The sequence below is a fragment of the Amblyomma mixtum genome, chromosome 2 (assembly GCF_055824585.1).
Source record: "Amblyomma mixtum isolate Tamu chromosome 2, ASM5582458v1, whole genome shotgun sequence".
NCBI lineage: Eukaryota > Metazoa > Arthropoda > Arachnida > Ixodida > Ixodidae > Amblyomma > Amblyomma mixtum.
In genome coordinates this window covers 114435228-114462334 of record NC_143013.1, presented here as the reverse complement: position 1 = coordinate 114462334, position 27107 = coordinate 114435228, and the positions used below count along the sequence as shown (strand labels likewise).

General features: G+C 49.5%; 1 protein-coding gene and 1 pseudogene across 1 annotated transcript in view; one reads left to right on the top strand and one right to left on the bottom strand.

Annotated features, from left to right (window-relative positions):
- Nucleotides 1-605: 605 nt before the first annotated feature.
- Nucleotides 606-3447, top strand: LOC149360636 (uncharacterized; annotated as a pseudogene).
- A 7702-nt stretch (nucleotides 3448-11149) lies between these two features.
- The window catches only part of LOC149360634 (complement factor B-like), a 135790-nt gene continuing 119832 nt past the window's right edge, over nucleotides 11150-27107 (bottom strand). Inside the window, exons 18-19 of the mRNA XM_089572422.1 lie at nucleotides 17389-17462; nucleotides 11150-11358 (exon numbers count right to left, since the gene is read on the bottom strand). Of these exons, the coding sequence (XP_089428548.1) occupies nucleotides 11215-11358; nucleotides 17389-17462 (218 nt within the window). The 3' untranslated portion in view covers nucleotides 11150-11214. The remainder of the gene's footprint in view (nucleotides 11359-17388; nucleotides 17463-27107) is intronic.

Below are 27107 nucleotides of genomic sequence, written 5' to 3'. Positions count from 1 at the left end.
CTCGAACAGCACTGCTAACCTAGACTCCCTGGATAAGGCTCATGCGCTAAACGTTGCTAGTGCAGAAGCAAGACGTCGGGAATGGAGTCGAGGTCGGCGAGGAAGCGGGGCGATCAAGAGCACGATCTATGCTATAGTGTACTAGAATTAGGAGTAGTGGGGCGAGTGAAGCTCCGCGCCAGCGGAGCGCTTGAAGCAGGAGGCGCCGAAATCTCGGGCCGCCGCGCGGCGGCGCTGCTGCGCCTTTCACTTGGCAGCCCCCTCGTACTCCGGAGCTCGCTGCGATAGGCGCCGGCTTGTTACGAGGGGAGCGTGCTCTGCCTTAGAGTGTATTTTCAGTGTGTCACGCTCTGTTATGCTGTTTAACATAGGTGTAATTCCCCAAAACCCATTGTCAGAAGACAATTCAGTGCACCCCGTGACTTTCTCCAGGGAACAGTTAGGGGCCATCCACAGACCGTATGAGAAACGGAACACTTTGCGCGGCAATCTTAGCACGTGCACGCGTACGTAGGGTACGCAAGCAAGCGTTTTTCCTCCGTACGTTAATTCATGTGCGTCTTGATTTCATCTCTGCTGCGCTGTGCAGCCCATGATATTACGAGATGAGCAAACCTCGGCGGAGGAACTATTGTTTTGCTCCTGGATGTAGGACCGGCTGCAGTGGAGTGAAGGATGCTCCGAAGTTATCATTATTCGGGGTTCCTGAAGACGAAGAAAGGCGCCTCACATGGCAGCGCAACTTGCACCGTGCGGACAAGCACCTGGAAATGACGGTTGCCGTGTGTGAGCTGCATTTTGAAGAGCAGTACATATTAAGAGACTATGTGCATCTAGCGCCCGGCGACGCTATAAAGCGCAGGCGCTGAGATCGCCGTTCCCGCGACAAAAGAAAATAAAGAACGACAGCGCGTGCTCGGAGCGCACGCCCGGCACGCGCAGTTCGGAACTAGAAGCCTGCCACGCTGGTCGTCTCTCTCTGGTGCTCCGCTGCGACCCCGCTAATACCTCAACAGTGGTGACCTGGCGCACCGTGCCTTCTATCGCAGCGGCGTTCCAGCATGGCGTACTGGCAGCACCCAAGTTTCGACCCGCCGCTCCCGGCGTTCCGGCCTGCAGGCGTCGGCGGGTGGTTCGCCCAACTGGAGGCTGCGATGTACCTGAACGGCATCACCATCCAGCCGTTCAAACACGAAGTCCTTTGTGACATCCTCCCGGCCGACCTCCTGCGTCGGCTCACCTACTCTGCTTTCGGCGGCCGGCCATACGATGAGCTGCGTGCGGCCGTCTTGGCGTACTTCGGCGCCTACTACGTTCCGCCGCCGCTCTACGACGCAGCGGACCCGTTTTCGCCGCCGCCAGCCTCTGTCCCTGGACCGGCCTCGCTCGCGCCCACGCAGCCTTCATCAGAAACCGGCCCGCCTCAGCAGCCCCTCGCCGCATCGCCGCCACTCCCGTCCAGCGTCTCCAGCCCGGCTGTCTCTCTCGACGCCATACCAGGTGGGATCCGCACGAGCTCCGCCTCGCGTCCTGCTCCCACTACTATCCGACCCGCGTCTCTGGCTCTGCCTCCGTGCGCTTCAGTGGCGTTGTCGCCAGTGCCTCCTGCAGCCAAGGACGACTCTGCGGCAGCAGCCGTGCCGAGGCTTCCGGCATCCCCATCTACCTCGTCACTACCGCCAACAGCTCTGCAGACCTCTGCTGTGAGGGTGCCGCCGCCACCGCAGCATATGCCACATACCAGCCCCACTACCCTGGCGACCACACCGCCTGCCCAAGAGGCCCCACCCCAAGCCCTCAGTACGATCAACTGCTTCTCGGATTCTGACCCTGGCAGCTCGACACCGCTGCAGCAAGCGTCTGCTTTGGTGCCTGACTTGAGCCACCCTCGGCACCGAATGGTCGAGCTACCCACACCGAGTAGTGCAGCAACTGTCCAACCACCAGCTGTGCCTGTTGCTGTCAGCCAGCCGTCTAATGTAGCCGTCTCAGCTCCACGGCATGTCACTGCCAGAACCTCCTGGCAGCCACCTACAGCCAACCGTGCCCACACGCGCATCAGCACTGGCCAGTCGCCCCGGACTGTCACTCCCGTTTCGCCCAAGCACCTGGCATTGAGCCCAGCAACTTGCTCCGGCATCGTCACAGCTGTCGCCGCTATGTCGATGGTCAAAACACAGCTGCTGTCAGGCCACGGAGCCGTTTCGCCCACTCCAGCGCTTGTGCCGACGTACTCGGCGCGCCGGATTCCCACCGACACCAGCTCCAACGTCCCCACACCGACGACACTTGTGTCCGCGGGCAGCACTACAGTCGGTGACGGCCCGACCATGGCCTCCCCTGCTCCCATGTCCGTTGTCAGCTCGGCACCCTGCATCATTCGCCCCTTGCGCAGCAGCCAGGCTCGTCCACCTGAGCCGGCGCACTCCACCCGACTGCTCTTCCCGGCCTCTGACCTGAACTTACCGGACCTTGTAGCGACCCCGTGGCGACACTGTTACTCTAGCTGCCTGCTTGCCTGCCGTGGCTACTCCATCTCTGCCCCGTCGGCACGTACATTCCGACGTTCCGTCTAGGCGGGGGGCCCTGTAGCGCCCGGCGACGCTATAAAGCGCAGGCGCTGAGATCGCCGTTCCCGCGACAAAAGAAAAAGAACGACAGCGCGTGCTCGGAGCGCACGCCCGGCACGCGCAGTTCGGAACTAGAAGCCTGCCACGCTGGTCGTCTCTGTCTGGTGCTCCGCTGCGATCCCGCTAATACCTCAACATGCATATCATCAGAGGTGCGCATACCACGTGGCAAACCATCTCTTTCGCAAGATGCAGAACCAACAATTCTGCCCAACCTTCCCGCGTATCTGTCCAAAAAGCCCTCGCGCGAGAGGCCAGCAAGAAAAAGAACGTATTCGCAAGTGCCCAGCGACCTGTCGGCCAAGAGGCAATGCACACAAGGGGATATATCACCGATTACTACTCCCAGAATGACGAAGCAGCGGAGTTATGTGAGCCTCGCGAGAATTATGCGTTTAAGCTAAGCGAAGTCGCTAAACCATCTGAGCTGTGGGCACTGCACAAGTTTTGGAACTACGATGGTGTTGCTTTCGTCCACGGCTCCCTCAATTGTGAAACACACGCTATCAGCATAGAGAAATCTGTGTTCAGGAACTATGGAGAAAGCCCAAGTACAGTGCTTTGCCGCACGTTTGTTCGCAAGAAACTGATTTCCGAAACGGTCACTGAGCGAGGGGGGCAAGTGCTACAAGAGGCAGATTCTTTGCAAATTTTTAAAGGCGTGGGTAGGCCAGAAGAGTTCGTCGGTGTGCCGCTCACAGAAAGTTTCAAGCAGCAGATATCGGATGCAGATGACCTTTTAGTGAGCACCAAATGCAACGGAACTGTGAGCTACAGTGAACGCACGCCAGCCATACGTCACACGGAACGTTTATGACTTTACAAGAGAGGACTATCTGCCTTTCTTCCATAAATGTCTGATGTAAGATTAAACCTCGTAGAGCCCGAATGACTTCAGGAGCATACCTGCCTGATCACCAGCTACTCGCCGAGCTGCTGCGAGCGAGCGCGCGCTTGCCAGGTGAAGGGAGCGGCAGCGCCATCTGTCGGCATCGACGCAAACAGCTTCAGCCCGCCGCCTTCCCTCGACCCACTACTCCTAATTCTAGTACACTATAATCTATGCGGTGTATCTATAAGGTGTAACGTTAAGAGATCGGAAGAGGGCGGAGTGGGTGAGGGAACAAACGCGGGTTAATGACATCTTAGTTGAAATCAAGAGGAAGAAATGGGCTTGGGCAGGGCATGTAATGCGAAGGCAAGATAACCGCTGGTCCTTAAGGGTAACGGAGTGGATTCCAAGAGAAAGCAAACGTAGCAGGGGACGGCAGAAAGTTAGGTGGGCGGATGAGATTAAGAAGTTTGCAGGGATACAGTGGCGGCAACTGACAAAGGACAGGGTTAATTGGAGAGACATGGGAGAGGCCTTTGCCCTGCAGTGGGTGTAGTCAGGCTGATGATGATGATGATAATCTATGCGATGGCAATCCCCAAACTGATTCTTCTTCGTCGGCCTCCAGCGAAGGGGTCCATCTTCTTCTTCACACTTGGTTTAGTTTACAATGGCGGCCTGTCCGGAGCCAATGATTCTTAGCACCCACCGCTGCATCACAGGTATGACCGCCGCCCCGGCCAGCTGCTCCGCAGCCACTGGGGACTGAGGGCCGAGGGCTAAATGGGTTGTTCATAGAATGTTGCGACGAAGTACTACACCAGGGTGGCCGAATGCTGCTCTGGTGTGGAAGTGCGTTGTCGGTTCTATTCACCGAGATCAGTCCGCACCCCATTCCTGTTCGTACAGTTTCATCGACACAGGGAGTGTCCTCTTGCTAAAAAACAAACCCCGGTGGAGAATTGCGAACATCGGAGACCCAGAGGGGGGGGGGGGGGGGGGGGGGGCGACCCTACGCCTTGCTACCGCTAAGCCTCAGCGCGAGGCCCAGACACCGCGGGTCACGAAAAAGGCGGCCGGATAAGGCCAGCGCCCCAGTAAAGGGAGCCGGCGAGTAACGTAACCGCCGCGGGAGGGCGAAGAAACGGCCCACATGAGTCTCCCAGCGCCGCAGGCCGGACATTTGGTCTTAATAGTCTATTCGTTCTTTTCATGTATATCTGCCCTTCGTTTACTCCTAACTCAGGATATTTTTATTTTGCTACTCTCGAAATTTCAAATTTAGGGGCCTTGTATTGTAGGCACCGGATCAGTTGAATCGCTGAAAATCGTCAGACCGCACTTTTACGGGTACTTCTCGCATGCGCTCCCAGACGCCCTTGTAGCGTGTGGGGCAGCGGCCTACGTACTGAAGGAGGTGACCGGAATGCAGCGTGGCAAGCTCAGCCAGAAACCAGCTTCGAATTGACAAGGAACGTGGTCGTTTGATGTCCAGCTTTCGCCGGTCGCAAGCCAACGAATCGGTCGGAGCCAAAGGTTCGCGAACAAAACAAACTTTATATAACGAAAAGACGATGTAGAGCAATTTTTGCAATCTCTCCTATGGGCCCATATAAAGCGCTCTAACACAGCAGAGAGACAAACTAACAGACCGCAATTGTTCAATGGGCGCTGCCACGGTCCGACGACAGAAGGATCACCACCGGGTTGTCCCGAAGGCTCGCGCGCGCTGGATCGCTGGTCCATGGCTCAGCGAGTGGTAACGACCAAGAGGTCGTGCGGGCGCTCTTCTCCAAAGCCTAAATGGAGGCACAGGCTGAGCATCAGCTCTCAACGTCCTTCATATATAAGCGCACACCTCATCTGTTCCTTTCTTAGCTCCAAAACAAGCTCGCACATTCCATAATTAGTTTTGCCCGCCATTAGTTGCATCATGAACTTCAGTCATACAGCGATCAGTGAATTGATTTATTTTAACCCTGCACTAGTCCCTGTACTTCAAGTTTTCTTTGCTGGTAAGATTTGTAGTTTTGGTCTATTTTCTCTTGAGATAACTACGCCTTCCTTGCCTCTCTGTGTTCACTTGATACCACCCGTCGTTTTTCGACGGCCCCATTTATTTTTTTATTCCACCAACTTCGTGACCTCCTCTTTCCTTTCCAGACTAATATGTTTACGATCACATCCTAGACAGCACTCCCCTCTTCGTCTTTTTCACTTTTGCTAGTTTTCTTCAGATACCCTGCGACTTTATCGAGCAACGAATCATCGTCTGCCTGTCCCAGAATTTTTGTGTGTTTTGTCGTTCACATTAGGTCTCTGTATTCACAATAAGTAAGTTTTCCTACTATCAAAGGTCTAGTATGTACTACCCGTTGCAATCAGTGAACTAAGATCGTCGATGTGGGCATTCATGTCCCCCATCAGTGTATTATCGGCACGCACCCCAAAGTGTCTTGCATCGTTAATGTGGCACTAAACTAGATTCTTGCCCCCTTGCCTGCATTTTCCCACTGTCCCTAAATGAACTACCCGTAGCCATGTCATTTTGCAGCGGAGTGTTCCTCGTACATGGATATCTTAATTGCAATTTCCGAGACATAGCCTTCAATAAACGGTGCACCTTCTAGATGCGTGAGGTCTGTCCCACAGAGTGGGAGAACGTCTTGTTAGGCTAGTAGGTAAGTGTTTGTCTTTGATTGAAAGCTTGTCCTTATGTCCGTGTGTGTCGCGCCTCTAACCACAGTTACTGAATTGTCCTTTAACTGGTGTTCTATTTCTAATCGCTTCCCTCTCTTTCTCACACATGCAAGTTTATGTAACTGATGCAAGGGTTAAATTACATTTTATATTTTTTTTCGAATACCTTTCAGTTGTCATTTGGATGGGCTTAACCTTCATTATTATGCATTTTTTGTTTCAGCCTACCCGTACGAAAGGAGCCCCTGCGGACGCGCTGAAAGAGCTACTACGTGGCTCGCGAAGTGCCAGCCAATCTCTGCTTCCACCCTCGCACTAAAATGGACGCCATCTTGTCCAAAGCCTTTGCCCACAACTCCTCCGCGCATCTCACTGCTTATTTCTGCGACTTCGAAGCCTGTCTCTATGCTTAACTTCCTTATCTCCTCAAATATCAGCCACGCAGTCTGTGTAAACCTCATTGTTCTGTCGTAGGACCTCTGGCACTGTGCATACAACGACCTGTACCTGCTGTACCCCTTGATCCTCGACTCCCTCAGCTAATCTCTACACCACTTGTGTGGTGTCATGGCTGAGGGCAACATTCACTTCCGCTGCTACCATTGCCAGATTACACATTGTCACATTCTCTGATAATTTGGCTCCTCTCTCTAAGCACTGTGTTCATTGTCCTCCCTTGGAAAGCCCCAACTGATACTCGCCTATCTGTCTTTACCCGCTCTATTATAGCTTCTGTGCACCTCCTCATGTTTCAGCCATCAGTGATAAGTACTTCGGTAATCTCTCCCTCCCTCCTAAGTTCAGGTTTCTGCTTCCTGTTATCACTGACGCGCTTTTGTTCATTCCCCCTGTTGGTGACCTTCTTTGAGGGACTGAACTTGTTACCTTTCTGTGGCATCCAGATGTCTTAGCTACCACTTGTGTATAGCTATCCTGTACAAACCTGCTTGACCTACTTTTTGTCCGCTGCCCACGCCAGTGCAGGCCCCATCCTAGTGGATGGCACTAGAATGTCGGTCATTACTGTTTCCATGGTGATTTCGGCCAATTTTTCTTCCATTTCAACAAGCTGTTCCTGAAGATTGTGATTTTGTGCCTTTTCTACTTCTAGCTCTCTTTCTAGGACATCCGCACATTGCACTAATGTGGCGCTTTCTTGGCCACCCCTGCCCAGGCGTACCTTCCGCGCCTTTCACCTCCTTTGCTGATTAGAAGCGCCTTTCCTTCAATTTCACGAACCCCTCACACTCCCTGCATCTACCTTTCATTTGTTTGACTATCTTACAGCACCTCTATCATTGCTACCACAAATTCCTCTTAGTGTGAACACGCTCAAACACCACTTGCAAGTACGAGTAATGCGAGCGCCGAAACTATTAGAGAAACTAAGTGCTCACCGCAATTATCCAGGCGCTCGTCGGGATCAGGTGCTCGCATCGCAGATTACTCGCTCAGCAGGCTGCGAGTAATTTGGCGTTGCTAATCCAGATTTGCTAGCTTTCGCGCTTTTCAGCGGGGCTGAAATAATGTCTTCCAGATGAATACGTTCAATACGCACTACCCGAATTGCATCGGCTACTGTTCCAAGTATTCATTTATTGGAAGCCCATTGCTCGACCGTTCTAAGCCAGTGTCATGCACACTAATTGGTTCATCTGTACACGCTTCTTACAAACATGGGCACATGCCGTCATGTTAAAAATTTCTAGATAATGTATACGGGGACACTACGATATCATTGTCCTGCAACGCAGGTAAGGAGAAATGTTTAGAATATGTGCGAACCAGCATCACGCGCCTATAGACGAGCGGCTAAACACTCTCTCCTGACCTACTCGCACCATGCCCGCAAGTGGCGCTCACATCTGAGAGTAATATATCAGAAAAGTGCAACAGAATATTTACAACAGATGATTGGGCATATACCAGGAGCTACTGCGAAGCATACTCACTGCATATTCGCTGCATTGGCTCGCGCGACTGTGCTATCGTGGCTAAGGACAGAAATCTGAATACTTGCCTTCATCATGAGTTAGTGCTGATCCGGAAGACACTTAAAGCTATTGATTGGAACGTCGGAAACGTAAACGAAACATCTACGCAGGCACAGACGCCCCATCAGTTACACAAATACCTTATTTCCGTTCTATTTTGACCAGGGAACCCTTACGGGCATTGAAATACCACTTCCATATTTCATCGCTTGTTCAGCCACTGCATTTCTTTGCTTCCGGAAAGTAAAACATTGCAAAGGAATTTTTTGCATTCATTTTTTTGTGAAGCCTAAAATTCTGAGCCAGAAAGTATAGTCGTTAAAAATCTCTAGTCCAATCTAGATAAACTCGAAAATTTAGTGTTCGGGGTAGCGGTGCAGGTGATTGCTAGCCTCCTTGAAGACAGCGTTAAGTATCTGTCGCATCAGAGAATTTTCCACCTTAGAAAATCTATACATGAAGGTGTAGCAGATGTAAATTTTATTCATTGAATTTGCAAAAACTCCACTGCTAATAGTGGTTTAATAATTATCCACATTCATCAGTCTAAAATTGGGAGTGTTCGCCATTTCCGCGTTATTATGCTTATACCAGCGGAACAAAGATATTAGTCTGCGCTACGTAGCACGAAATATTATCTTAACACAAGAGGCAGTAACGACACCATTGGAAGCAATGCAAAGGGAGGAAGCAACTGGTGAGGATAAAGTAATAGCAGATTTATTGAAGGACAGAGGAGAGATTGTTCTAGAAGCACTAGCCGCAATGCTTACGCATTGCCTTACGACCTCGAGCGTACCAGTCGGTCGGAAGGACGCTACCATAAGTTTAATCTCTAAGAAAGGGGATTTCAAGGACTCTAAAAGCTATAAAGTGACCAGCTTAATGTGCGTTGCCTATAAGGTGTTTGCTAAGGTAATCGCCAATACAGTCATGCCGACGTTGGATTTCAATCAACTAAATGACCAGGCAGGCTTTCAAAAGGATACTCAGCCATATTGTCGCTATCCACCATGTGATAAAGGAATATGTGGAATATAACAAAACCCGATATACGGGGTGTTTCACCTAAGACTTTTTCACAATTCTTTAAAATAAGCTTTTTGAGTTCAAGCGGCCTTTTTTTCGCCATACCATTGTCAGTGGTGTAGCACATCAGAATATAGCTATGAGGTGCTAACTACTAGGCTGGTTAAATAAAATTGAGGAGTTAGCTTTTAACTAACACTCTTAGGCTCCTTTGTTATTTAAAGGTGTGTGTACCACCGTAAGAAATATCCATATCAGTTTTTAGAATTTCGAAAACGCGCTTACCCTCGGCGCTGTGGCCCAAGAAAATTTGGCTTCATCCCACCCAAATACATGTGCTTTCGCGAAGCTTGCAAGAAAGCAACCTCTCCAGTGCATGTAACTCATCGAAATAGCCCAAAATTTCTTGAGCCACAACGCCGAAAGTAACTCCGTTTTCGAAATTCTAAAAACTGATATAGATATTGCAGTGCGGTAATGCCTCTCCATATTTAAGGACACCGGCAGTAATAGTTCAAAAATTAACTATTTAATAGCATTTAACCAGCCTGAAGTTAGGACATCTTAGCTGTATTCTGACGTACCACACCGCTGACAACGCTGAATTTTTTTTAATATTCTAAAAGGATTAGCTGAAACACCCCGCATATCGACTTCATAGGTTACGAAAAAGCATTCGATACAGTCTAAACATCAGCAGTCATGCATGCATTGCTGAACCAGGGTGCGAAGAGCCTTGTATAAAGACAATGGAAAATATAACGGCAGCACAGCTAGCAGAGTCCTCCATCAAATCAGCACTGAATTTCCAATAAGAGAGGGTGTTACGTGCAGAGACCACCTGCTTACACGAAGTAATAAAATTGCCGTATTGAGAAAGTTTGGGACAATAGTTATCTGAAAAAATCGCCATGCTAAGCCACTCAGGGGATTAACTTCAAACATGATCAGTAAATTAGACAGGCAGGGCAGAATGTTCAGTCTGAAAGTTAATATACAGAACAACACACTAATGTTCAACAATTTTGCAAGAGAGCAGCAGTCTACAGTTCGTAGAAAGGAGCGGCAAGAAATAAAGGAATGCGTCTATTTAGGGAAGTTAGTGACCGCAGAACTGAATCACGAGAGCGATATAATTGGAAGAATCATGAGAAAGGGCTGGAGCGCATTTTGCAGGCCCACTGGAGTGAATTTTGCAGGTTCGAATCGGGGTACTACGGCTCAGTAGACGAGCGCCTTAATCACTGAGCTATCTCACTCGCTTTAGCTGAGGTTGATTCTTAGTTTTCAATCCTTTGTAGCGAACCATGACGGCCGCGCCTGATACCGCCTAGGCTGATCGCTGCCAGAGCGCCGACGACGACGAAGCGTCGCTAAAAGACGAAGTGCGGCCGCGCTGCACGAGATCGCTTGGGTTGGACTGGCCGTCTTCTGCGCTGCCCGCCGTTCTGCTCGCCGTTTTGTGTCGCCTGCCGTGGACACCAAGCCAAGTACCATTTGTGCAGAAACCCCCTTTCACTTTGTTTGTTTCCCATGAAGCTCCCAGCGACATATCTGATTGCAGAGTTGCTTGATCTGGACTAGCGCAGTGATGTGACTTTGTTTTGTTTTTTGTGTAACCGAAAGAAATAAAATGCGATCACTGAATCCTACCTATTATATCCACTTGTGCGAATGACAAAGCTGTGCGCTTTGGTTGCTCTTTACGTAGCAATAAACAGTTGGATGTCGTCTGCGTTGGACGGACAATTGGATGTGCGTCATTCTCGTTAAGTCTCCTGTGCTTGCGCTATTCACGCAGTCAAAAATTTTAGCTGACAGTAATGCCTGCGAAGCTAGAATATCCAGCACATTGTTATACTACGCTCTGAACTTTTGCAGCAGACGCTCTCAATCACAAAAAGTTTTATTGTTTAAAAAGTGGATGTTGACTGGGGACAGGGGATGAAAAGCAAACATTGCTCCAGATTTCTCAGAAAAAAAGGTTTACTTTCGCGTCAAACATTGGTGACACCACCACCTGAGCCACCTAGGCGTTGGGTATGACATTTTCGACGGGCGCAGCGCCGTTCTCCAGGTGACGTCTGATCCAACCCATGTAGTGAGAGACGTCGGTGTAGAAAGAGGTCTTGTTTTGTCCGCATATCGTGCTTCCCCAGCTAACGATTCCAATCTGCGAGTGAAAAGTAGATTTGGGGTGAGGGGCGATACATGAACGTGTTATTACGTCTAACACAATAAGAGATGAAAAGAATGCTGCGCTTGAAAGATGCATGACACATTGTTAGCATTTTAGTGCGCATTTCGAGTACAGTATTTCAAAACCAGATCATTATGTTATATCTTTCATACGACAGGATCTCTTGCTGAAATGAGTATTTAGTTCCCGTTCGACAACCTACTGCGCTGTACTTTGATGTTTAACACGCCACTGTGGAGGCTCAATTTACAAAAAAAGCTGTGTACAGTCTTTTGGCTGCTGTGCACAATAAAACAATATTAAGGAGAGTGTGCAAAATTGTGTGCAGCGCAAGAGCTTACACGGGAATTCTGCGGATTAATTAAGTACATCAGGAAATATAGCCAAAGCACGCAGTGTGCTGTCTTGTAACTACTGTTAAGTATTGAAAGGTTGTGGTACGTTGAGTGCAGCCCACTAATCTTAGGCGTCGCTCCCACAGAGGTAAGTCTTCCGTTTGTAAAAGGCGGGGCACGTCCTCGATGACAAAAAGCAGCCTGAACAAAATGACGCGATGCGGGAAATTTTGCCTGAGGCGGCTTCAACCAGTCCATGACGTATCTTTGCGGCCTGTTATCTCCGAACGAAGAGGCTTGCATTGGTATAACGCACACACCCTACCTGAGTATCACATCAATACGCTGAAAAGCGCCAACATATATCTGTAATAGCCTGAATTCCTTCTTGCATGGAGATTGTTCTGCTTCAAAAATTAATGGCTTTAGATGTGAAACCTCTGCGTACAAAGAAGCAGTTGCTACTCACAATTGTTCCCCATTTTTCCTGGAAACCACGTGCTTCTAATAAAAACTTAAGGGGGAAACTTCCCAAGAAACATAAAAAAAATCTTAGAAACATCATCAAGACAGCTTGAAATGGCTTCACATATCTTGCGCTCACATTGGAACGTCTCGCTGATGTTGACCACAAAAAGTTTTTCAGGAACTTCTTTGAGACGGATGCAGCACTACGTTTCTTCAGAACGGTTTTCAAAATGCGTAACTCAAGATCACGTTAAGACGCGCCTATAGTTCAGGTAATTGGCTGAAAGCTGCCGCCGTGGATTAGAGATGATGCAGATAACGGCAAGTGTTTTGAACCTTCAAATCTTTTATTCGAACCAACGAATGAAACGTATGCAACTGCAGAGCATAAACTATTAGATGGCTATGGTTTAAAGCGATATTTGCACTCCACCTTCTAAACAGCAGGAGCAGTGGTGCAAAAACCTCGCTTGGTACTCAAACTCTGAAAGCGCGTTTGGTGCTATCCAATCCGAAATCACACTTATCATGGTTCACATCGAGTTGTAAGGCTAGACTTATGACTTTTCATCAGTCGCTTATGAGTTAAGCGACTTATGAAATTTGTTTCCTTTTGCGAACACACCTTCGTTCGACCTCGGCCGGCCACGAACAGCGAATGCTGCTGTCGCGCCATCACCGCCTTCTTCCATGCCGCCTTCGCCAACTTGGCGAAGGCGGTACTTCTCACGCACATTCTTCCGTTCGCATCCTGCGCGTCGCAGCTTCCTGCTTCGTGTCGCTCCACTCGGCATAGATGCAGTCTACTGTCTTTCTACGCGGTTTCAGCTGTTTGAAGCGGAGCTAAATCTTCTTGCAGGCTCTAAGTGGTTATCTTTACATAGAAGTAATAGATGCAGTTTCAGTATCCTTTTTATCTTGTGGCTTTGTTTATTTTCGATTTGAGGAAATTAGTACATTGTCTTTTCATTTGCGTCGCAGTCACTAGAGGATGCTTGCTACGCGCGTGAAGTGAACGCTCCTAACGTTTCTCTGCCTTCTTTGTCCCCCGTTTGTCGGTGCTACATGTTGCTGTTTGCGGTTTTCCGCGATATCCTTTACTAACAAAGCTGAGCTGAAATGTGAGCCTCGTTTTCTGCAAAAGTAAGTCACCTTCAATTTCTTGTGTGGTGCAAGCATCAACCTTAGTGCGGCTAAGCCGCTAATGCGCCTGATGGAACCGTCGGCTAGTGCGTCGCTCCTTGGTATGCAAATCACAAAGCTGTTCCAACCAGCGCTTTCATTCAAAAATGTAATGTTGGATGTATTGAAACAGGGCGTTTCCTTGTGTTTTACCTGTCGTTAAGTGGGTAATGCTAGGTTGCTCTGCCCATGTTTAACGCCCTGAATGAGCGGCTTTCTAAGAAGGCCATCCATAAATTGGAACCCGAAGAAAACCAAGTGTCACCATCTCTGCAGGCGACGTGGCATCGCTTTAAAGCGACCAGCTTTTGAGGATTTGTAAGAAAACTTGTTCCTGTGCTATATTGTCCCATTTGACTGACATTTGGCCAGTTGTCTAAAGATGAAAGGAGTTTTCATGCGGGGTTCAGACCTAAGGCTTCCTTGCTGAAACGCTCAGCCATAATCTCTGTGTGATACTCTAAAGCATTCCTCGAGCTTCTTCTTGTCCTCCGCTTCTTGTGACCGGGGGGTGTGTTCTCTAACGCTAGTCTAGTCCATTACAATACATCCCCGCCAAAAAAGGAGCCATCTTGGCGACTTACGGGGCGCAAAGAACGAGTTGGTCACAGCCCGTTGTGAGGCGACCAACGTGGACAGTTCCCTGCCGCGGCGACGATGGCCCGAAGAAAACGCGACGGCCTCGACAATATAGCTCACTGTGGATGTTTGTTGATCAACATGGCAAGGGTCGTGGTAGCGGAAAAGAATCTTCGTTGATAAACCAGGTGCAGTGGTAGGGTCCAAGGGCAAAATGAGAGAGTCAGGTGGATATCATGGGGCAAAGTCGGTAGGTTTCCGGCTATGTTTTTCTTGCCAATGGTACTGAGTGGTGAACGAGTGAGCAAGGTGGCGGCCCCCTTCAGCGTACATCTGTCCCGCGGAAAGGGAAGTAGTTTCAGAGCACTCAGAGCTGCAGTGGAGAATAGTGTCCATAGTAGACGTGGGCTGGCGGCCATAAAGCAGGAGGAAAATTGGCCATGGTTTAGCTCTGGTTAAACCTGGAGTGACGCGATAGCTACAGATGGCCGAGTGCAACTCGCTGAGTCGAATTGCAAAGTCTGTCTTTCGCTGCTGCGTTTCACTGGGCGTTCCTTCTTCGCCTTCGTCCCTGGACGTGAATTCATTCTCTCCCCCTCTCCAGTCCTCGTCCCCTCGGTTTCGTCGGTACGCCGCGCCGCCGGCAGCTGCTCCGCACCACGTGACCAACCACGCGGCCAGCCACGGCGCCGCCACGGTGATCACCAACATTTTTAGATCCCTTTCAGTTTGAAAGCTGCGGTGCGCGGATTGTCGCCTTTCCGTTTCCTTCCGTGCGGTGGCGCTCGCCACGCTGTTTGCCCGACCAGCGTGGCCCTTCGCGTCTACGCCATGGTCACCGCCGCCTGATTTGGAGCAGCCAGCAGATATCAGCATGGAAGATATCAGCTGTCCTGTGCCAGTTGTTGGCAGTGACGCTTATCTTACAGTATACAAAAGCTTCAAGCAAGGGTGCTTAAAGCATCCCACCAAAAAGATGCTAGAGTTTACCAACATTGCAAACAAAGCAATCCCGATTTCTTTGAAGGAAGGTCCCGTTTTTGAAAGGGACGTTTCTTGGGAGCTGCTAGACGAGCTTGAATTGCAAAATCTTGTTCGGCTTGGATGTGCAGAGCATATGGCCACTTTTACATGCCAAGTGCTGCATTTTCTCATAGCGACACGCATCCACTTCTAGGCGAGAGACGTGAACCGTTGGCTAGAGAACAGAGAAATATTGTCATTGCAAATAAAAAAGCTCGCCTTCAAGTAGCCATTCCCTCCGTGCTTCCGACTTAGTGTGTCTGCATTTAATGCTTGTCTGTGTTCAATGAAATTAACATTCTAAAAATGAAAGTGCAGTACGCTGCTCCTGTCTGTGCTATCATTGCAAATAAAAAGCTCTTCTATAGTTATTCCCTCCCTGCATCCAGCTAAGTGTGTCTGCATTTATACTTGTGTTCTCTGAAATTGGAATTCTAAAGAACGTGCAAAATGCTGCTCGCATGTGCGGTGCTTCGTTGATAATATAGCGCGGAATTTCGTGACTGATCTAGAAGCGGAACATCGCTAGTTTTATCCTTTCATTAATGTTCCGTGCATTCTCCCGAAGAAATATTGATAGCTCTACTCCAACATACGCATATCATCAGCGCTAAACGTCGCAAACGTGATGCGATAAAGCTCAATGCAAACGATTGGTTTTTTGCGAACTGGCATCAGCCTGCTCTTTATCTCACCCTTACTAGCCAGGCGAAACATTTCTTTAACCTTGAGGCTGAAGTTTCAACGTGACAGCTCCAAAAGTACAGCAAATTTGAGTTCGACGTGTTCGCTCCCAATGTTATCGCGGATGAGAACAGGCGGTCACAGCAACTGCCAAGCGCGAGCGCTCCGGCGCCTCCGGGCCGACAGCGACAGCAGCGCCGCGTGGTGAGTGGAAGCGGACGGGGGCCGCTTTCTCGGGCGCGGCGCGGGGGAGCTTGCAAACTGAAAGGGATCTAAAAACGTTGGTGATCACCGCGCCGCCAAGCTGAAGGCTCGAAACGCTAGCTTAATGTAGGCGCGCGGCGCGCACACCAGCGGCGTGCTCAGACGCCATTCCGCGCATGTGCACAACTGACGAGGTGGGCCGCGTCTCCTCCGCCGGCGGCGCAGCGGCGAGGCACGGCGCGCATACCAGCTGCGGAATATGACGTCACTGCGCGCATGAGCACAGCTGGCGAAGCGGTAGCGCCAAGGCTCAGCGCGCAGTCACGCTGGTCTGACGAAGCTGCTGGCGTAGTGTAGCTGTCGCTACAAAAGGAGAGAAGCCTGTTGTAGTCTGCGTAGCAGCATTATAGGCATGCGTGACAAAGGGGACTTGATCCCAGTTTTAGTGACCAGATCCAACGTACATGACAGGCATGTCGCTGAGACTCCGTTTGAAGCACTCGCTACTGATGTTAGTCTGATTGTGGTGATTGACGAACCAGGTTGCATTTTCTAAGCACGGCTTCAACAGCATTCGAAAGGAAAACGGCCACAGTCACTTAGCAGTTCTTGAGGGGTGCAGTGGCGCAGAACCAGATGGTGAAGGATGAAGGACGTAATATCGTCGCCTGAGGCGGAGGGCCGAGGTGACGTTTCCAAGTAACGCGCGATATGATCTACGGCAACGATCACTCAGCAAATGGCATCTGCGATGGTTGCCAGTGGGTCATAGAGAACAATTCCAACACGGTCGAAGTGTTGGCCACAGCCAGGGAATGCGGCGGTTTGTAGGCGAGGAGAGTTCTTACGGCGTTGCAGTGACGAGCAAAGCGGTACATACCGCGCCAATAATACCGCAGGCGAGTATACGACTTCAACGCGCCTGCAGTGAGGATCAGGGTAAATTGAGGACCAGGTGTAAGTCAGCACGAAGGTTTCGAGTTATGAGGAGTAGCCATTTTCGCCCGTCGTGGAGGTAGTTGTGGTGGTATGCAAGTCCATCGCGGACGGCAAAGTGGTGAGCTTGAAGGCGAAGCGCTCGAGATAGAAGACACCAGGGGGGGGGGGGAGCAGCGGACAGGAAAGTGAGGATAGAGGCAATCCAAGGATCCTTCTGCTGCTAGGCGTGCATACAAACGATGTCAAATGGAGATAAATCATAGGCACCGACAGAAAATACGCCTCTCCCGCACCACTGGTGTACCGCGGTGCGGGAGAGGCGTATTGCCTCAATCTATACTATGTCTCACTGCCCACCAGTGGCATCGAAAACAAGTACTTTGTCTTTCTTTGAATCGCTTTCAAAAGAGGTTCGTCGAAACAATTGGTTGTTCCCAGGTTACTTTGATGCCCAACTGAAAAGATATAAAGCTAAATAGCTCGTTTTGTCGGCGCCAAGATCGTTCTGTCTTAGTGGTTTTCAAGTTGTTTCGATTATATGTTACAGCGTAGTGATCCGGCAGGTGTTATGAACACCATGGCGACTCACCTGAGTCCAAACGATCTCTTCGTCCTTAACTCCATCCATCAGTGGACCACCGCTGTCTCCATTGCACGTGTCCCCTGAAAAACACAGGAAACCATTGGTTGAGTCTTTGCAGAGGAAACAGCAGCAAGGTGACAGACGTCGCACATTTTCGAATTCTATGCCAATTAGGGTGCTTAATATTTTTTTAATCTCCAAATTTTTACTTTGATTGCGAAAATCACACGTGTCGGAAGGTTGCAGTGAAGTGTAAACGGAAGTCATACAACACGAATATGTGTGTGTGTGTGTGTGTGTGTGTGTGTGTGTGTGTGTGTGTGTGTGTGTGTGTGTGTGTGTGTGTGAGAGAGAGAGAGAAGCCAACAGCCACAGAAACCAAGGGACACAGGGTTTTTTATGCGAAGCATATTAACGTAGGTTTCGGGCCTTCGCGCGACGCCCGGCGGTGGCCACCATTGACCTTGAAGTGAGATCACATGATGTGACGTCACGTGATGACGTCACACCGGCTGCAGATGGGGCCTCATATCGCGCCGTCGGACGTCGCCCGGCGGAGGCCTCCACGCTTCGGTTCGCGCCGTCGCGCGCGACGCGGCGGCGGCGCCACCATCGCTGCATCACGTGATATGTGACGTCACGCCAGGGATGAAGCGGCGCGCGCCCGCCGTCGCATCAGTCTCTGTGCCCGCAACCGCGCCAGCGTCTTTGCGCCGGGCGTGTATGCGGTCAAGATGCCTCCAAACGCTAAGGACGTTAAACGTGCAAACCAAGAGTCATGCATTTACGGACCATAAGAGTGTGTTTGTCGGGCTGCAAAGAATGAAGTACGACGATTAACCTAAAACCACGTCTCCGTTACTTAGCCCCATCCACACTGAGGCAGCTGCTTAACATGCTTCGCATCCACTGGGCTTAACCTTGATAAGCCTCCATTTTTTTTAATTTATCTATTTATTTTGTGGGGTTCAATAGTTTAGAATATTACTGAATATGTTATCGCTTAAAGCTAATTGATTAGAAAAGCAGAAGAAAAAACAACCACATGCCGCCGCTGGGATCCGAACCCACCACCTCCGAATTACGCGTCCGGTGCTCTACCTTTGAGCTAGGGCGACGACTGTCAAATCTGCTTTCGGTGTGTGTGTGTGTGTGTGTGTGTGCGTGCGTGCGTGCGTGCGTGCGTGCGTGTGTGTGTGTGTGTGTGTGTGTGTGTGTGTGTTTGTGTGTGTGTGTGTGTGTGTGTGCGTGTGTGTGTGTGTGTGTGTGTATTGTGAGGATAAAGAAGAAGATGCGTCTGATGGAGTGCAGACGCATCGAAGATGCAGTGCTCTCGCGAGTTTTTGCCAGCGCTACGCTTGTGTGTGCTTCGCCGACTTGATCCCAGACTCCTGACGTCGCCGTTCCCGTCGCCCCAGAACCTCGTAATAAACCCCCAGGTACATTTGGTGGCGGAGCCGGGGTAAAAACGACAGCCCCTGGAGCTCCGTAGTCGTGCTCTCCCGACGCGCAAGATGACTGAGGACGTCCAACACCAGGCCGTACAAGTGGGCCAGGCTGTCATCTGTGCCCGCTCCCTTCGTCAACGGGACCCGACCATTTTCAGCGGCAGCGACGAGAACGATGTTGCAGATTTACTCACATCGTACGAGCGGGTGAGCGTATACAACAAATGCGACGATGTGACGAAGCTAAACAACGTCATTTTTTATCTTGCCGGTGTGGCTATAGTTTTTCAATTTCTGTGTGTCAGTCACTGTTACTAAGAGGGAACTGAGGGGAAATGTGCCGAAAGCAATATTGTGTTCCTCTATTCTTCTCCATAAAATATTTTGATGCATCATGCATGTCTTGTAGCGCGTATGTACACTTGTTCACAATAAATGTAACAATTTGCATTTTGCTTCTATTATTCTTTAAGCAGTCCAGGATACAGTGTTCACAAAATGATTTTGAAGTGATAAAACTATGTTGGTAAAAGTGTTGTACTCTGTAGTTAACACACACTTTTCCAAACATTGATGTAGGAATTATACTTTCTTCGTACTTGAGTCTTTTCAATAACGGTGGCCAATGGTCGGAAGACCGTTGATAGGGTGTTGATAGACATTGTCGGTATTAGGTTGATAAGAAGTGTAAAGACTTTCTATGTACTTGAGTCTTTTGGATAACGGTGGCCAATTGCTGGAAAACCGTTGATAGGGTGTTGGTAGACATTGTCGTTAAGGGGTCAATAGGAAGTATAGAAACTGTCGATAAGGGGATCATAGGAAGTATAAAGACTTTCTACGTACTTGAGTCTTTTGGATATCGGTGGCCAATTGTCGGAAGACGGTTGATAGGTTGTTACTACAATGTATAAAGACGTTTAAAAGACTTTCTGTTCAATGTTGATAGGTTCTATTAACAATTGTCAAAAGACTTTCTAAAGAATGTCACTAAAAATGTTTGTAAGGGTAACCTCTGGTATCGCAACCATGAGGGAGATAATCGAACCTGGTCGACCTTTAAGACTAAATTTTCAGAAATATTTGGTCGACCGGCTGTCAAGCAACTCCGAGCCGAACAGCGATTGCGCGAACGATCTCAGCAGGCTAGTGAAAGCTTCACTAGCTACATTGAAGATGTCGTTGACTTGTGCAAGGGGGGAAAATCCTCCTATGTCGGAAGCCGACAAGATCCAACACGTCTTGAAAGGCATCGATGACGACGCTTTTCAGATGCTTCTAGCGCGCGACTTGTATACCGTCACCACCTGTCACGGTTCCGCTGACATACGCTGACGTTGTCGCCAGACCACAACCTGTGACGGTTCCCCTCACATATGCCAAAGCCGTCCCGAGACCGTCTCCTGTCGCGGCTCCAGTGACGTATGCCGATGCCGTCACAAGACCACAGCCGCCAATCCATAGTGCGCCTATGGCGCATTTGCGAGGGCCGATGCCTTACCGTCGACCTACTCCAAGGGTCAGCGATTCCTGGCGTGCAATGGACAATCAGCGGATTTGCTTCTTTTGTGGCCTCCTTTGTCATGTAGCCCGGCATTACCGCCGTCGTCTCCCAGACGCGGAAATTCTTTCCCAAGCTTCTGGGTACTGGCCTCCAAAGAGTCAGTAGGCTGTGCCTGCTGCGCCGCCTCAAAGTCGTGCTTTCTCACCGGACCGTTCTGCCCTCTCCAGCCGCCGGCCCTCTTCTCCACGACGCAGGTCTATCTCGCCTATGCGACGTCGCCCCACCGCTAACCAGGGAGAAAACTAGGCGCCGCAGTTCCTGTGGCGAGAACTGCGTCCCCATCGAAATTTGAAAGGCCTCATCCGACAGCCGCTAACCTCACTGAAATTTCCGTCGACGGCGTTCGTGTCATGGCGCTTGTCGACACTGGTGCTGCGGTTTCCGTCATGGACGCAAAGCTGTGTAGTTCATTAAGAAAAGTAAGGACCCCAATTGCTGGACTCTCACTGCGCACTGCCAGCGCTCAGAACATCCAGCCGTCAGCAGCGTGTACCGCTCGAGTTGTCATCCAGGGGACCATCTATGCCGTCGAGTTCGTCGTACTGCCCTGCTGTTCTCATGCTGTTATCCTGGGCTGGGATTTCCTATCGCGCCATGCTGCTATCATCCATTGTGCTCGAGCTGAAGTCGAGTTCTCTGACCTGCCCGAAGCTGTCTTGGACGCTGCCCCTTCTGGTTCCTGTGTTAAAGCCCTCGTTGCCGAAGAAATTGACCTGCCTCCCTGCTCTTCAGTTCTTGTACCCCTCTTCAAATCAAATCAAATCAAATCAAATCAAATCAGTTTATTTAAACATCCTACGATGCTTAGGGACACGGACAAAAAGCCCTAAATGGGCTTGACGAGGTCCATGCCCCCTACAAGGCATACAGTGGAACGCATCTAATACATCAATAACAGAAATACACCAGCGGAAACGCAGCTTCTCATGAACAGAAAACTATAAGAAAGGACAAAAGCATGATGCGAATAACAATGACAAACTTTAGGTTATGAAACAGGACAGATATGATGAACGAAAAATTCAAAGCACTGGGAAACACAGCTGAATGAGTACATATAACATAGACAAAGAAACTAACAATATTGCTGTATGTAGTTGTGCAAAAATATATTACGCAAATCCTTTAAAGATTTGTCAGTGACGCCTGTGCCTTTCTTCTCCAGAAAATTTGTTAAGGAGAGATGGCAAGCAAAACTTCAGCATTTCTTTTCCGTAATTGGCGCTGCAAACGTCAACTTTCCATCTCTCCGGTTTTCGAGTACAATACACAGGATCGTTCAGTGAGAGCCTGGCTAGTTCAGCTAGGGAATTATTGTGTTTGATTTTTTCTGATTTGTAATAGCGGATCAGTCTATAGGGGTATAGACACTGTATGCGGATGATGTTAAACGTATTGAACAATTCGGCTGTGTGTGAGTAAGGAGGCACTTTTCCAATTATGCGGGTTGCACTTTTCTGTATATGTGAAAGTATTCATATTTCCGAGTGTAGTAGTTGCCCAGACAAGCGCGCCATAATTCATGACTGAGGAAAACAGAGATTTGTAAAGCAATATATCAATGGAAGTTGGAAACAGTGAACAGTGGCGGCGTAAATAGCCAGCCGTGCGCGATAGTTTGTTTACTAGGTAGGTAACGTGGGCGTCCCATGACATATTCTCAGAAAAAATTACTCCCAAAGTTTTAAATTGCGAAACTACTCTGATTTGGCTGTTATTGATCGTAAGGGATGGAGGATGAAAAAACTTATGACGTGGATGGAAGATAACTGCTTTGGTCTTATCAACGTTAATTTTTAGTTGGTTTGCAATTGCCCAAGTGTTTATGAGCGCCAATGTCCGGTTTGCACTTTCGGCTAAGTGAGGTTTGATTGTCCGGAGAGAAACACACTTGTGTCGTCGGCGTATAAAATATAGTCAGCAGACTTATCAATGTTAACAATACCGTTGACGAAAATTAAAAACAGGAATTGCCCTAAAATGCTCCCCAGAGGAACGCCTGAAACTACTGATTTCACGGCTGAGCAATGACTGTTTATATCAACGAACTGTGTACGGTGTTGTAAATATGAAGATAACGGGGGTTTTGCCGCGATAGCCATAGTGGTCCAATTTTTGAAGGAGGATTCGGTGGTTGATAAGATCAAAGGCTTTCGTGAAGTCTAAAAAAATGCCAAACACCACATTTTTATTTTCAAAATGTTGTAATATCAGCTCCTTTTGAGCAAGCAGAGCTTACTCGCTTGATTTGCTCTTTTGAAAACCATACTGTGCCGGATTTATGATGTTATGCTTATCGGAGAAAGCTTTTAAGCGTTGAAGAATGATTTTTTCGAAACCTTTGGACAAGACGGGAAGAATATAAATGGGACGATAATTTGATAAATTATCTCTGTTGCCTTTTTTAGGGATTACGATAACGGCTCTCTTCGCGACGACACTGTCCTCTTCACACCGTCCCCTATCTTTCTGCACCGTAAGTATCTTACTCTGTCATACGCCGTACTGACTATATCCGCCGGCCTCTCCGTACTGTTCGTCTCTAACCCATTCTCATTCCCCAACGCTTTGAGCCTAGGTGAATGTCTCGGCACTGTACAATCATTCGCGTCTCTGCTCATCCGCGAAGAGGCGGACGACGCGCCGCACCTATCCATATGCGCACTCAGCCCACCTACTGCTGCGCCCGATCCCTCCTCAACCGAAGCATTCCTTCGCTCCATCGACGACAACCTTCAAGCGCCGCAAAGGGCACAGCTTCTTACTTTACTTCATCACTTTCGCTCGTCATTTGAATCACATCAAAGTTCTTTGGGTCAAACTTCCACGGTCACCCATGCCATCGACACAGGTGACCACGCACCGCTGCGACAACGTCCTTATCGTGTGTCTGTCGCCGAGCACCAAGTTATTGAAGACCAAGTCAACAAGATGCTCAAGAGCGGCTTCAGTCAGCCCTCAAGCAGCCCTTGGGCGTCGCCTGTGGGGCTCGTTAAAAGAAGGATGGCTCCATCCGCTTCTGTGTAGATTACCACTGCCTTAATAAGATTACGCGCAAGGATGTCTATCCCCACCCGCGCATAGACAACGCTCTAGACTCTTTGCAAGGGGCCGAACTCTTTTCCACCCTCGATTTGCGTTCCGGGTACTGGAAAGTCTCTATGCAAGAGGCCGATCTCCCCAAAACCGCCTTTGTGACACCGGATGGCTTGTATGAATTTATGGTGATGCCCTTCGGGCTGTGTAACCTCCCGCGATTTTTGAGAGGATGATTGACACCATTTTGCGCGGACTTAAGTAGAAGACATGCCTTTGCTGCCTCGACGACATCGTGGTCTTTTTTTTCCCCGGACTTTGACACCCACCTTTCCCTTTTGAAGCACGCCCTGTCCTGCCTCTCTGACGCCGGCCTGCAGCTGAACTTTAAAAAATGCCGTCTTGCCGCCCGTCAATTAAACATCTTAGGTCATGTTGTCTCTAAGCATGGTGTTAGTCCCGACCCAGCGAAACTTCGTGCTGTGGTTAACTTTCCCAAACCTACCTCCTTCGAAGACTTGTGCAGCTTCCTGGGTTTGTGCTCATATTTCCGCCGGTTTATTCGCAACTTTGCGTCAATTGCTGCTCCTTTCACCCAACTGCTGTCTGGAAGTGCGGATTTATCACTGTGGTCTCCAGCGTGCGAAGACGCATACAACACCTTGCGCCGCCTCCTCACGGCGCCGCCTATTCTGCGCCATTTCGACTCGGCCGCTCCAACCGAAGTTCACACGGACGCCAGCGGTGTTAGCCTCGGCGCTGTCCTCGCCCAACGAAAACCTGGCTTTGACGAATGCGTCATTGCCTATGCTAGCCGCACACTCACAGGAGCAGAACGCAATTACTCAGTAACTGAAATAGAGTGTTTGGCGATTGTATGGGCCCTCGCGAAGTTTCGACCGTGCATCTATGGGCGCCCTTTAGACATTGTGACCGACCACCATGCGCTCTGTTGGCTTTGCAACCTGAAAGACCCCTCCGGCCGCCTCGCTAGGTGGGCCCTTCGCTTGCAAGAATATGATATCCGCGTCGTGTATCGCACCGGCCGCAAGCATCAAGACGCCAATGCACTGTCCCACTGCCCCCTTCCAGCCAAGATCGCCAGCCTTTCCACCTACGGCGCTTCTCTGCCCTTGCTTCGCATCAGCGGCATGCCTTCAGCGCAGCGCATGGATCCCTGGATCGCTTCCCTTCTTGACTTTCTCGCGAACCCGACGGCTGCTTCATCGTCACGTGCGCTTCGCCGCCAAGCTGCCCATTTTGCGATTCGTGAAAACCGAAAACCTACTTTATCGCCGAAACTACAGCTCCGAAGGTCGCAAGTGGCTGCTCGTTATTACACGTCACTTACGCTCGGAGATATGCGCATATTTCCATGCTGCCCCCCACAGCGGTCATGCGGGCGTTTTCAAGACCTATACCCGCATACGGCTGCGCTACTACTGGCGCGGAATGTACAGCTTCATCATGAATTACGTGCGCTCCTGCATTCCCTGCCAACGTCGCACGACGCCTCCCCATCGTTCTGCTGCAGAGCTGCAGCCGTTACCATGCCCTACACGCCCATTCGACCGCGTTGGCATTGATTTATACGGTCCGCTTCCATACACTGCAGCCTGCAACCGTTGAGCTATTGTGGCGGTGGATCACCTTACTCGATATGCCGAAACTGCTGCTCTTCCGGCTGCCTAAGCGACGGACGTCACCTCCTTCATTTTGCACCGATTCATCTTTCGTAACGGTGCACCTCGTGAACTGCTCAGTGACCGCGGCCGCTTGTTCTTATCTGAGGTGGTAAAGGCGCTTCTCAAAGAGTGCAACACGATTCACCGAACTACTACCGCCTATCATCCGCTTCGGACCACACGAATTGGGATCTCCTCCTCCCGTACCTCACTTATGCGTACAATACCGCTACGCAGTCCACCACCGGCTTCTCTCCTTTCTTCCTACTTTACGGCCGCCAACCCTCTGCTACTATCGACACGATTCTCCCTTACCACCCTGATGAATCCGAATATCGGCCTGTTTCCGAAGCCGCGCAACACGCCGAAGCCTGCCGCCAAATCGCCCGCTCACTCACGACTGACACCCAGTATCGCCAGCGCTCCCGTCTTGACCAAGACCAAACCTCACCGAACTACACTTCTGGCGCACTTGTGTGGCTCTGTAACTCCCGGTCTCTCCTCAAAGTTTCTCTCCAAGTACCATGGTCCCTACCGTGTACTGGAGCGCACCTCTTCGGTTAATTATGTCGTGGAACCCCTCGCGCAGTCTCCTCATCTCCGCCGCCAAGGACGGGAGACCGTTCATGTCCAGCGCCTCATGCCCTATTTCGACCCCGCCGTCTTGCCATCACCCTAAGTCGCCAGGATGGCTCCTCTTGTCCCCGGGGCGATTGTAAGGATAAAGAATAAGATGCGTCCGATGATCTGAAAAGACGAAGACGTGGTGGCAGTGCTCTCGCGAGTTTTTGCCAGCCCTACGCTTGTGTTTTCTTCGCCGACGTGATCCCGGACTGCTGACATCGCCGTTCCCGTCGCCCCAGTACCTCGTAATAAACCCTTCGTTACAATATATATACGTTTATAGAATTAAAGGTTCACAAAAGTCAGATGATCTTTGTTTATTACTAACAGTTTCGTACGGAGGACCGTTTTGATTAGGGTATACAGACGAATGGTGTGAAATAGTGTGAAAGTTAATCAGACTGCTGTCAAGCTTTAATTCTACAAATCTTCCTCGCCCATTGGACGATGACGGTGAATATATATATATATATATATATATATATATATATATATATATATATATATATATATATATATATTATCAAGATACATATAACGACTATATACCATGAATAGTCATAATCAAACCTCCGCACGCATCATGACAGAGAAATGCAAGTCTTATGTCCCCTATAAATTTAATACAGCTTCCACGGTAAGGTGGCATTCTGTGCATGTTGGTGAAGCTTGCTGCAAAAATACAGCTCAAATACAGAGGAGGACACCAGAAAGACACATGGAATACACGAGTGCTGACTTGCAACAGTTTGTTTTGAACCTCGGTCTAGTATATATTGCGATATATCCTGCAATAACACCGAACATTGCAATAATGTGTCTGAACAGCAGGACGCTTTCTTGACGCACACTCTAAGAAATGTAAGAATAACGGTGAAGATGAAAATGATAGCGATTCAGATGAAGTGTTCGTGTGCCAGCCCGCTTAGCAAGATTGCTCTGTTATCTCCAAAGACCTTTGGCGACTGACTCGAGAAACTGCCGAGGCTGAAATGATAGACCGGTTGTGTGGTCCTGGTCTTACTGGTAAGGAGCTGTTATACTTGCGCCAACATACGAATTTGTTATGTCACCTACTGCGCATGCGTGATGTTCTCCCGTGTTTTCAGCTATATATGCTGCTCCAAGGTGCAAAATAAACTGTTACAAGTCAGCACTCGTGTGCCCCATGTGTCTTCCTTCCATGTGTCTTCGTTTGTATTTGCGCTGTACGTTTCAATCAGCTTCCTCGGGACTCAATAAATGCCCTGGGAAACTTGCCTATTCACCCTCTGTATAATGTTCCCCATTAAATTCCTAATTTAGTGAGGAAAAAGCGCTCGTCCCACTTGTCAGTCATGAGCCGCAAGAGTGGAGCAACACCACGAC